The sequence below is a fragment of the Carettochelys insculpta genome, chromosome 28 (assembly GCF_033958435.1).
Source record: "Carettochelys insculpta isolate YL-2023 chromosome 28, ASM3395843v1, whole genome shotgun sequence".
NCBI classification, from domain to species: domain Eukaryota; kingdom Metazoa; phylum Chordata; order Testudines; family Carettochelyidae; genus Carettochelys; species Carettochelys insculpta.
The window spans coordinates 957,900-970,469 of NC_134164.1; the positions used below are offsets into that span (position 1 = coordinate 957,900).

The 12,570-nt window shown below is 54.3% G+C and overlaps 1 protein-coding gene across 1 annotated transcript in view; it reads right to left on the bottom strand.

Moving 5' to 3' along the window:
- NGFR (nerve growth factor receptor) overlaps window positions 1–12,570 on the bottom strand; it is a 39,362-nt gene that overhangs the window by 9,184 nt on the left and 17,608 nt on the right. Inside the window, exons 3-5 of the mRNA XM_074979217.1 lie at window positions 12,019–12,378; window positions 3,432–3,675; window positions 356–516 (exon numbers count right to left, since the gene is read on the bottom strand). Coding sequence (XP_074835318.1) covers window positions 356–516; window positions 3,432–3,675; window positions 12,019–12,378 — 765 coding nt within the window. The remainder of the gene's footprint in view (window positions 1–355; window positions 517–3,431; window positions 3,676–12,018; window positions 12,379–12,570) is intronic.

Here is a 12,570-nt window from a genome sequence, read left to right on the forward strand (position 1 = left end):
AGCAGGGGCAGCCAGCTCAGTGCTGAGGGGGATGCAGCTCTCAAGACAGCTGGGCAGGGGGAAGCAGGGGACCCATGTGGCCTCTGTCCTGTGCATCAATTCCCTAGTGCAGGCTTGCAGCATCACCCCACTCTCCCAGGCCTGGGCTCCCCGCAGTCCCAGACTCTCACCCCATTCCTGACCCACAGCTCTACCATGGCTGACCTCCCTCGCCCAGGACTGCAGACCCCTCAGCTTTTCCCTCCTGTGCATCCCCCACCCACAGCTCTGTGGGTGCCCCCCCATTCCTGCCTCATCAATGACGCAGTTTCCCAGTGCCAGCCCCTCCCTAGCACAGCTTGGGGGTAACCCTTACCCTGCGCCTGGGTGGGCTGCGTCTGCGGCTGTTGATCATGAAGGCTTTGGCTGTCCACGGAGATCCCACTGTCGCTGTGAAGCTTCTCACCCTCCGGAGAGGGGGTCTGGTTCGCAGGGCGGTTGTTGGCGCCCTGTTTGTTCTTTTTGCAGCTGTTCCACCTGCAGAAGGGACCAGCAAAGGGACGTGAAGCAGCTGGTACAGCCCCCTCCAACAGCCTGCAACCTGGGTCTTACTGTAAGTCAGCCAGGCTCCCAGGACCCCGTCCGCCCTGTCCTGCCCCATTGTGCTCTGTGTGCCTTGACAGTGCTGGAAGAAATGCTGATGTGAGAGCAGCGCAGCACAGAGACAGACCCACTGTCCGTAGCGCTCCAGGCACCAGCACCCTGACTCTGACTACTGTGATGTACAGTCCTCATCATGGACCAAGATCCTCAGGTTGCTAGGAGCTGCACAGTCCCAGAACTGCCCTTGCTTGCTCAGTCTCGGCTAGGGAAAACGGGCAAGGGTGTGTCTACACTACTTCGCTGCAGCAGTGTCACTGCAGTGCCAGGGCGCAGGCACTCCCTAGCTGAAGGCAGAGTTTTTCCATCGACAGATCTGCCTCTCCGAGAGGCAGTACCTAGGTCAGTAGAAGAATTCTTCCTCCAGCCTAGCTACCTCTGTGGTGGGGGGTCAGGTCTCCCGCACTGGGTTGTATGGGGTGCAAAATGTTTCATGGTGCTGAGGGACGTAGCTTGACTGGCCAAAAGCTTTGGTGTAGACCAGGCCTAACTCTTCTAGTAAAGTCAGTAGTGGTGCAGAGCAGGGCTCCTTCTATTTTTTTATCATCCATGGGCAGAACAAGTTTTGTTATGTGCACCCAGGCATGTGCCGATATGCACCACCAGCAGAAACACAGGCTGCTGCTGTGGTTGCTCCGCTGACCAGCTGGGCAGCACCCGAATTTCTCCTGGGCAGCAGCCCAAGCACTCAGCTTACTGGGAACGCTGGTCCAGAGGTGTGTGGCCACTGTGGCAGGCTGTGTGAAGCCACTGGGATCAGGTCCAAATTGTTTTGGCTTGCTGGGGACTCCTAGGCTTAGGCAGGAGGAATAAAGTGATTTAAGGCAGAATTAGTCCTTCGCAGGAGACTCACACTTTTCTCCTATTGTCTACGGGCCAAGTTCTCCCATGGTGTAAGCTGGCACAGCGCCACTGAACTCAGTGCCAGTATGCGCCAGGAGAGCCCTGAGTTTCCTGTAAACCCACACTTGCCTTTACACACGCAAATGTGTATGAAAACTGGTCTGTCTGCATTGATCTGTGCACAGGAATGCCTGTGCCCACTGCCAGACAATGGGCTGTATGTAGCGTGAGCCTATTACTATGGGTTACATATCATACTCGCATTATGTACCTTAGGTTACCTATGAATGGGAGCGCTAAGTTGTGTAAGGGTGACATTTGCCCACTTACATCAAAAGATACATTCATCCCACATAGGTAGGCCCATCATGCAACATCAAGCAATATAAACTCTGTTGAAGTCAAGGCACAGGAGTGTTCTGCTCTGGTGGCACCAGACAGCTAGTGTCTTTGGGACGTGGAATGGATTGCTTTGTTCAAAACTAGGAGCTAGGTGGTAAAGGCTGCCAACAGAGTGGGGGCAAAAGGGAAAAAATTGCCCCAAGGCCCAGCGATTTAGACTGTGTGGGGGCTTTGGGCTGCCACCGCAGGTAGTCTGCACCAGCAGCAGTGGCCAGAGCTCAGACCCTTTAAAATTGCCACTGGAGCCCCACATGGTGCAATCTGGTGGTGCTGAGGGCTGGCAGTGGGAGGCTAGTGCCTAGCCCTTCTTCTTCTGTTCCACCCCTTTCAGGGGGCTGGAGCCAAGCACCTCTCCCATGCACACATTGCCAAGAGAGGAACAAAGTCTGTTGCCAGCCCTGTACAGGGCACACCACGGTACCAAGAGAAAACGGTAAGAAGATGCATTTTAGTCTTGAGTGACACATTGAAAGCACTACTTTGTAAACGGGTCTCCAACACAACCAGCTCTTTTGGAAGGTAAATCTTAGCGGCAAACCTACTGTGGAAGGTGCATGTGAGGCAAGAAACAATTTCCCAGAGGGAGTGGTACATTGTACTACTTTGTCTTACGCAATAAACTTGGCTGAGGTTGGGCAAACATTGTCCTGCCTTGAGTACAGAGGACTGGACTTGAAGACCTCTTGAGGTTCCTTCCAGTCCAACGATTCTATGATTTTGGCTCTTGAATGTTTTTCATAGTGAACCATGAGCAATGGCCTAATCAAACAGCTACCTTTTGATCAAAAATACAGGTCTATTACTAGTATAGTAATAGTAGTAACAAGTGTGATTTTGTGTGCTCATGTGAATGCATGCTTGAACTGTGCGTGCAGATGTGTAAAGGCATCTGTTTATGTGCTTAATGTGCACATGGAAATGCCTGTGAAACAGACTGGAGGGGTGTGCAGGTGAATGGGTGTGCAGAGCGACATTGCAAGGCATGTCGGACTGTGTGTGTAAATGCAGCTGAATGCGAATGTGGTGATTTGGTGCACACAGGTGGGTGGGTGAGTAAGTACACTTATGAACTCAGGTGGTGCACATGTGCAAACATGCTTGTGCGTGAGCACACAGGAATGTCTGGGGGGTGGGAGGGGAGATAAGAGATGCACCTCTGTTGGTATCACTGAAGTCACTGGGTGTTTCCTTAGCAGAGAAGTTAACCTCCTCCCGAGGGAGAGCAGTGATTAGGGACTCTTTACAGCATGTGGGCATGTGGACCAATCACAGCCCTCTGTGCCAACACAGAGCCAGCTGCAACCTGCACAGGCACCAGGTGCAAATCTCAGCAGACAGGGGGTGAGAGGGCACAAGAAATCAAAAGTGACAGCTCTGCAGAATGAAAGGAGAGAGCCAAAGAAAAGGCAAGATAGGTGAGAGAGAACACACAGGGCCCCATTCTCTACTGCTCTGTCTGCAGATGACAGCGTCCTCCTGCCCCCACTCCTGGGGCTCTCCTCCGGCTCCTCCCGCCCCTACTCCTGCGGGCCTTGGGCCCTGCCTACCTTTTGAAAACAATGTAGGCCACCAGGCCCACCACCACAGCGGCCAGGATCGAGCAGTAGACAGGGATGAGGTTTTCGGCTGTGCCGTGGCTCACGACTGGCTGGGAGCTGCCCAGGACGGTGGTGAAGGTATCTGCCAGGGTGCTTGTGATGCTTTCGCTATCGTATGGGTCTCTGGTGAAAGGCACAGGGCTGTCGGACCCCAGCAGGGTTGGGGTCCCAGGTGTCCAGCGTGGGTGAAGGTCTGCCAAGGGGAATGCAAATGGAGTTAGCTATACCCTCCTCCCCGACCTCGGTTTCCTCTCTCGCACTCAGCAACGGCTGCTACCAGCCTCACTGCAGCAGGGAAGGGGAGGCCAGGCAGTAAGACTGGGACGCTTTGGGAAGATGCAGCCACCACTCTCCCTGGGAAGCTCTGCTTTTATACCACAGGAGGAGCCAAGAGAGACCACCCCCATCAATGAGCCATTACCATATGAGCCATCTCACCCCACCCTGTCCACACCAAGGGGTGAGCTGTGACAGCAAGCTGCACAGTCCCTGCCCATGACTCTCTGGCAGGGCTCCAGCTGGGATGAGACTTACCTCAAGTAACTAAACCCGCCAAAAGCCTGTGGGGACTTCCTGGCAGGGGGTGGAGTGGGGTCACCTGGGAAGTCCACAGCCTAACACCCCTGAATGCTGCAGCTGGAGCCCATCTCTAATCATCGTCAGCCACCCTTGGTGGTGTGTTGGGGTCATCATGTGTTGTGTATTGTGCAACTGCTCTGCAAAGCGTCCCGATCCTTTTCCTCAATAGCCCTGCTCATTAGTTCCCGATCCTTTTCCTCTGACCTGCTCATTAGTTCCCGATCCTTTTCCTCAATAGCCCTGCTCATTAGTTCCCGATCCTTTTCCTCTGACCTGCTCATTAGTTCCAGCAGGTCAGAGGCACAGACCGCTGCAGATGGCAGCCTTTGAATGTGGGCATGAAATTCCCCATCCCTGGCAATGCTGACCATGCCTGGGGCCAGCACAGAGCTATCTTTGAGATGAGCTCTTTTCTCACTTTCGCTTATACAAGGCTTTTGTTAACTATATTATATTATATTACATTATTTTATATTTTGGATGGTCCAGGGCCGTGGGAGTTTGACATCTCTCTCTCTAAAACACGTGACATCTGGAGCGTCAGAGACATGCCAACCAAATCGAAAAGGGCAAAGGGTTTTTGAATCGCAGCATTATAGCCAAATGCCAAGGGTGGCGCTGAAACGGAATGGCTGACAGCGGACAGCCAGCCTGCATTGCAGGGAGGGATTCTGGACAGGGAAGACCAATAAGCAATACACTCCCTGTAGCACTGCCATCCAGGAGCAGCCCATGGAAATCAACAGCATAGCTATTAAGTTGTGCTGTGCCTGGTATACCCAGCAGCAAAGCCGATGCATCTCTTTTGTATGTACTAGAAACAAAGAGCAACAATCTGAGCTGTTGGGAAAGCGCACACGAGGCTATGGAAAAGGGGGAAGCACATCAGGTAAGAGATCAAAAGAATGGTAGGCACTCGTTTGAGCATGGTTTGGAGGAACCTGATAGCTGCCCTCCCAGGGGAGTTGTCATTACTGAGGAAGGCTAAATGCAATGAAGAAGCCAGCTTCCAGCACACAAAGCACTGTAGATTCTTCGCAAGAATGTGGAACAGTCTACACAGCACACTCTTCATCCCGGAAGGTCTCACTGGTCCCACGGCAGTATACCATGTACTCAGGTACTTGCTCACCCATCGCTGAAATGCAGCCACCTCTGGGGTGGAGCTAAGGCCAGCTTTTTAATAGTCTGAGAAGTGTTCATCTCTAACCTCAAACACATCTGAAATTAACCTTGGTTCAGACTTACAACTAGGGGTCACCCAATGCAAATAATAGGCAGCAGGTTTGAAACAAACAAGAGGAAGTATTTCTGCACATAATACACAGACAGCTTGTGGAACTCTTTGCCAAAGGATGTTGCGAAGGCCACAGCTATAAAAGTGTTCAAAGAGAACTGGATCAATTCATGAAGGTTAGCTCCATCAATGGCTATTAGCAGGGAGGGTGTCTGTAGCCTCTGTTTGCCAGAATCTGGGAATAGGCAACAGGGAGGGATCACCTAATGGTTACTTTTTCTGTTCATTCCTCTACTGCATGTTGGAAGACAGGACACTGGGCTAGATGGACCTTTGGTCTGACCCAGTGTGTCTGTTATTACGTTATTATCATTTGTATTTCAGTTTCACCAAGATGAGAGCCCACCATTGCAGAGCACGGCCCAGACACTTAATAAAAGACAGTCCCTGCCCAACAGGCCTTACAATCTAGAGAGATGCCACGGGGGAAAAAGAGAAAGTGGCTTGTTTGAGGTCACCATGCAGACAAGTGGCAGACCTGGGAACAGAAATCTGGTCTTCTAATTTTCCCTCACTTTACCTTTCAGTTATGGCTCAAATGGGTTTTGTTCCTGCCCTTCAATTCCTTCCTACTTGCAGGAACTGGGCAGCCCTGGCCTGCAATTTGTGGGCGAGAGAAACCAAGAACACCCATTGCCAATAGAGCACGCAGAAAAAATATTCAGATTATAAGCATCCAAACACGGTTCTCCTGACTAAGTACTACCCAAGGCTGGACAGGCCACCACAACTATTTCAATACCAAGGAGAATGGTCCAAGAAGTTGCAACTAGAAATAATAGGATAGTTAAAAAAAAGTAATACCATGCAGGATAAATATCAAGAAAAAACAACCTCTGTGAATGGAGGCTCCACCTCTGGAGACATTGACAGCTAGGCAGGATGATGCACTAGAAGACGCTGTCGGGAGCAATCCTGCAACAGCAGGAGATTAAATTAATGGGCCTAATATGGCAGCTAGCTGTGCTGCTGGAGTTTGGCTGGAATGCTGATTAATATTCCAGCTCTTACTTCTGTGAGATGTGGCACAGCACCAGTGTTCCCTGTAAATGGTGTGCTTGTGCAAGGGCTCAGGAGAGATTCCAGTGCTGCCCAGCTGAGTAGCAGAAGGCCCGTGGCTAGGTTTGTGTTTTTCCTGGTGGTGCACGTTCACAGGTGCCTCGATGCACACAACAAAATTCGTTCCACACATGGGTGAGAAAAAATCTGCATAGCACGAACAGGCAGGTTTTTCCCTGTGAGATCTCCCATTGTAGTGCTGGCCTGGCCTTCCCCCACTTTTCTGATGAAATCTGACTAGCTCAGTGCCTGAGGGGAGAGATGTTCTTTGTGCTGTTCCTCCTCTCATCCCTACTTTCCACCTGGAGTCCTACTGCATTGCAGGCTCAGTCACTCACCTCCAGGGGCTCTTTGCTGAATCATCTCCACCCAGGCAATGGAAGGCTCTGCCCTGTGCATACACATCTCTTTATTCTGCATAGGAAGGATGGGCCTGCAGGCTGTGGTCTACAACTCAGGAGAGGAGTGCAGTTTCCACCCCATCTCCGCCTCTCTTTGAGCCTCAGTTCCCAACCTGTATAATGGGAATACCACCATTTCTTCCACACCACCCGCCTTCCTTGTCTGTTTAAGCTAGAGGTCCTCAAAGTTGTTATGTGCTTACATCTCACTGAAATCCATGGGAGTTATGTGCTTAAACACCGTCGAGGACCAGACTCTTCACTGCCTGTCTCTCTGTACAGGGCCTGGCACAACGGGGCCCCAACCTCAGTTAGAGCTCACTGTCGCACTGATTTTAATACACGGGGATATTGGGCTACCCAGCCAGCAGACACACATCTGCAGATTGAGGTGTTTATAAAACTTCCAGTGACTGGTTTGTTGTATCTGGGCATTGACGTGTAACCATTACGCCAGGTGCTGCTGTCTCCCAGCAAACACACCTCTACCAGGAGCCTCTCAGTAACAGGCCAGGAATCAGGAACGGAGGTGGGCTCATCAAGGTGTCCCTGCTTCATCCGGTTCAGCCACATTTCCAATTTGTTCCCTTCCCATCTGTGCCCAGATTCTCCTACTTTCCAGGCACGCCCTGTTGCACTGTCAGCCTGCGGGGACACACCCTTTCCTCCCAGCTCTGGAGAGGAGAAAAACATTTTCCTATTGGTTGGGTGCCCGTGCAGAGCCAAGAACGGCACGGAGGCATGCCTGGTGAAGGAAATGTGTCTCATCTTGTACCTGAGAATCAGGGTGGTGCAAACCCTTTGCTCTGGGGAAAAGGCAGAAACGAGCGCTGGGGACGCTATGAAAGGTGGCAGGAGAACACAGCACGGAGAGCAAAGGCAAGGCCTGCAGGCCTGTGGTTTGATGGGCTCTTGCAAGAAGCAGGCTTACGCTTACCATGTCCCATTGCCAGGACAGCGCGAGAGCTGAGCTGACGTGTGGCTCCTGTTCTAATGCTCCTTGGCACCAGATTGCCACATTTTTCATTGCTCAGTGCCCGAGGATTTTCCTTTTGCCTGGGCTGGGGGCTGTGAGAGCAAGGGTTGCTCTACCTTCTAACCTGGCACCCACATTGGGAATGGTCCACGCTGCAGGCTGGGAGTTCCTTCCAGGGCCAACAAATGGATTCTTCTGCACTGCAGGCTGGGGGCACTGGGGCAGACAGTTGGAATGTCCCATTGTAGCCATGGGTTCTAGCGCCAGCAGTCGGAATGTCCCACTGTAGCCGTGGGTTTTAGCGCCAGCAGTTGGAATGTCCCACTGTAGCTTTGGGTTTTAGCGCCAACAGTTGGAATGTCCCACTGTAGCTTTGGGTTTTAGCGCCAGCAGTTGGAATGTCCCACTGTAGCTTTGGGTTCTAGCGCCAGCAGTCGGAATGTCCCACTGTAGCTGTGGGTTCTAGCGCCAGCAGTCGGAATGTCCCATTGTAGCCGTGGGTTCTAGCGCCAGCAGTTGGAATGTTCCACTGTAGCCATGGGTTCTAGCACCAGCAGTTGGAATGTTCCACTGTAGCTTTGGGTTCTAGCGCCAGCAGTTGGAATGTTCCATGCTGCAGGCTGCGGACTCTAGGTTCAACAGTCTAACCAGAGCGCCACTGGGGGCCTGGCACCAGAGCAAGGAGGCAAATCCAGATCCCGAAGTGGTTTCTCGGCCTGGCCGTTATACACAACCAATCGCTCTTGGCTCAGAACTACTTGCAGCAAGTGGCAGCCCCCTCCGCTTGGCACACCTCCCTCCGCTGGGCTGGGACAGAATCCTCCTGTTGCCTCCCATGCCGCCTTTTCAGAGCAAGACTTTGGAAGGCCTTCAGAGCTATTTCCTGCTAGGCTCCGCTCTCGCCCCGCAAGCCGCAGAGCATAAAGACCCTGCTAACAAAGCCCACCCTTTGTGCCTTGACTTCTGGCTCCATTTATTCAACCCTGTAGGGGGATCAGCCAGAAAGGGCTGGCCAGACCTCCCCTGCCTCGCAGCGGTGAATCACAGAAGCCCACGGCACAATGGCCTCTTCTCAGCTTCTGTGCTCGGGGCAGGGAGCGTAACTCCAGCTCCGACCAAGGAGGAAACTGGCGCCCTCCCCCACCCCTGCCACTACCCATTCATGCTGCTAACGAGCTTTCCAAATCCAGGGCTGCCCCCTTTTGGAAAATCCCCTCGGGGCCTGGGCCTGTCCACGAAGCATTGTCAGCGTGGCTGCTGCGGACTCGATTTTGTGGGCTAGGGGGTTACTGCCAGCCTGATGCTCTGAGCCAGGGAATCAGATCTCAGGCACTGTCATTCCCTTAGGAGTCTGCGTCCCTACCTTACACCGGTGTGTGAGCGATGAAAGTGCTAACCTGCCTGCGGTTTGGGTTGGCTGGCACCCTGGGGACTGAACTGGGAACCACCACAGCTAAAAACGAACAAACTAGCTGCCCTAGCACAAAGTCAAGGGCTGTATCCAGATCTGTAACAGCCCTACCTTCGCTGGGGCCTGGGACCAGCAACTCACACGCACCCGTGGGTTACTTACACCAAAATCTTCCCATGCCCAAGCCAACGCTTCTCTGCCCAGAGTGCTAGGCCCAAAGCCGCAGTGAATTAGGCTCCTAACTCCCACTGAACTCAAGGGAAGTGAGGCGCTCACATACCTCGGAGACTGTGGCAAAGTCCCAGGCTGATATTACAGCTGAGCCCCTGCAGCTGGCCCAGAGCGCTCGTTCCTCACCCCAGGGCTCACCTCCAGCCCCGTTGAAGGTCCCACTCGGACATGAAGAGCCAGGGCCTGGACACACCATAGGCCTTGTAAGCCACAGAAGGAGGAGCTGGGGACCGGAGCCAACAGACCCGCGCGTGCTGTTCCCTGCAGGGGTGTGTGAACTTCTTCCCTCTCGCCCACCCGGGCCTGCGTGCCGCCCGCAGGTTTGATTTTATGGCCACATTCTTCACCTGCCTCATTCCCTGATAGCCCCGGGGAGAACAGAACCACTGTCGCGCCCTCCTGACTTCCGTCACCCCCTCTTCTTAGCACAGTGGCCCACAAGATGCAGGCTGGCCCTGCACCCCTCCCGTGAGACGGCCCCAGGAAGCGGAGCGCCCTCGTGAAACTCAGTCACCCCTCCAGCGTGCCAGCAGGCCCGACCCTGCCAGAGCCTCACTGTAGCCGGCGGGCCCTGAGCTAGATGGGGGCACTGTAGCATCTTAGGGAGAGGTTGTTCCTGGGCCTTGTGCAAGCTGGGGAGACGGGACGGCCAGTTCAGGGCACTCCCTCCCCTCGACCCATGTATGGGCAAGGAGCAATCACAGGCCCGGCACTGTGATTCCACGCCCTCTGCCTGGGGCTGAGGCCACACTGGTTCTGTTGGTACTAGGTCTGCCCCAGGACCCTGCACAGGAGAATTTCCGTCTCTGTGCAGCCCACAGGGCACATACTGCCCCGAAACCAGGCACGGCTGCACACCAGGCCCACTCCCCAGCTCCTCTCTGCCCCAGGGAACACAGAGAGGTGCCGTGTCTGCTTCCCTCCGCACCCCGAAATGAGGCACAATAGCTCCTCCTGGGGCAGCCCAGCTCCACACCCACGCTCTGAGCCTGGCAGTGACCAAATGCCTCAGCCAAGCCCTCATCTGCTTATTTCAAAGGCAGCACAACCTAATTCCCATTAGAGGCCTGCTGGTGGGCAAATCTCATTTTGCAGAAGGCCACGACTGCCAGGCTCCAAGTGCAGCTGAGACTATTAAACGTCTCCCAGGCTCCAGGTTCCTGTCACTGCCAGGAATATTATTTTTAAATGCTGCAGCAGAGACCTTCCCCCCCAGGTTCTGCCCCACCCACGCCACTCGCTGATCAGCCAGGCTTCCCCTTGGAGCCTCACCAGAGCATCCCCCGGTGCAGGGCAGGTTTTTGCAAGCCGCGTGGGAGACCCAAAGCCATGTGGTCAAAACGTGTGCTGGCTTTTCTGGACCTGGTGCACTGAGCGTTACACCCTGAAATGCCAAGGGCTGCGTCCTTCACACCCTCTATTTCCCTGCTAGCCTTGGCTCTGCTACTTTATGACCCTGATGCGTGTGAAGCTGCTGCCTAGAACCCACACTCTGACCCCAGGGGTTCCAGTGGCTGTGGCCTATAATCCACCATCTTTTGTCTGCTCCGTGTCGCATCTTTAACCGTAATGGTCAGGATCAAATTACACGGATGGACGACCAGTTTCAGCCCTGGTGACAGAGACGGTGCTTTGCATTTATAGTCCCCTTCCCTGGGGCACACCCAAGCACTGGAACAAGAGGGGTGCCCCACCATTATCCACTTTATACACAAGGGGAAACTGAGGCACAAAGTTCCCAAGCGAATGGGCGAAGTTCACACAACCCACGCTCCCCTGAGCTAATCACTGGGCCTAGGACCTCCCACGTGAACAAAGATTGGCAGCCAAAGAATTTCCTGATGGAAAAAGTGTCAGTACACCCCACCCCCCTGTGTCTGAGATGGAGTGGGCTCAGCGCTGGAGCATGCCAGGGACCAGCAGGGCGGTACCTCTCTGACAGCAGCTCCCCAGGCTGTGCAGTGGGGCGCAGGTTCAGAGAGAAGGTGCCAGCACACATCTGGGGCCCGTTTCTACGTCTGTCCGGGGACATTGCTGGGGAAGCCAGACCTGTCTGTTCCATACAGTTCTACTTGCAGCTCCAATCAGTCCCTGCACCTCCTGCTTTCCCATCGCATCCTGGCGAGGTGAGGTGCAGAGGCAGGGAGAGGGGGTTCCCAGGTTGCTGGGAGGCTGAAGCTGGGGACCGAACACGGGGTTCCTGGTTTCTGTGCTAAGCAGTTTGAGCAGGACCGTAATCAAAGCAGGGCACTGGGAGCCAGGACTCTGGGACCCTCTTTCTGACTGGGACACTAGCTCATTGCAGGACAATCATGTCACTTCACTCACCTTGTGCCTCAGTTTCCACTTAGGTAAGCGGAGGCTAATGCTCCTGACCTGCCATGGGTAAAATGCCTGGAGAGGTAGGAATGGAAGGAGTGCTGGGTGATTTACTCCTTCAGCTTAATTCGCTCAGGGACAAATCCTGGTGCCCAGGAAGTTAAGGGCCAAACTACCATGGACTCTAATGGGACTGAATGTGGCCCTAATGTGTTCATTTGAACTCCCATGATCCACAGCCCAGGTCCCCCAGGGCCCGTTACCTCTGCACTCGGCATCAGATATGGGGGTGCAGTCCTGGATCAGGACCTCGTTCTCCTCGCAGATGGTGCAGGGCAGGCAGGGGTCCATGTAGCTGGCTTTATCTGAGTAGGTCCCTTCGGGGCACACCTCGCACACTGTGTTCTGAGTGTCCCCGCATGGGAAGACCAAGCCGTAGCCCGCCTCGCAGATCTCACACGCCTTGCACTGGCCACTCCCCTCGTCCTGGTAGTAGCCGTAGGCGCATTTGCAGACGGCGTCGTCTGACTCCACGCAGGGAGCTGACATTCTCTGCAGGCCCGCGCACTCCGTGCATGGCTTGCACGCCTCCGTGGCACTGGTCGTGTCCGAGTAGGTCACGCCTGCGATGGAGCAGAGAGCGAGCGAGAGATCAGCGTGTGGGTAGCCCCTGGTGAGCGAGCAACCCCAGCCAGGCAGCCCTGTGAGTTATTACTGGGGAAGCTACAGACTAACGCGGCTGCCCCTCCGCTTGGCTGAACTCGAGCTGCAGCAGCTCAGGCTTTCAGCTCCCGGTTCCCTCTCCCTGGAGATGG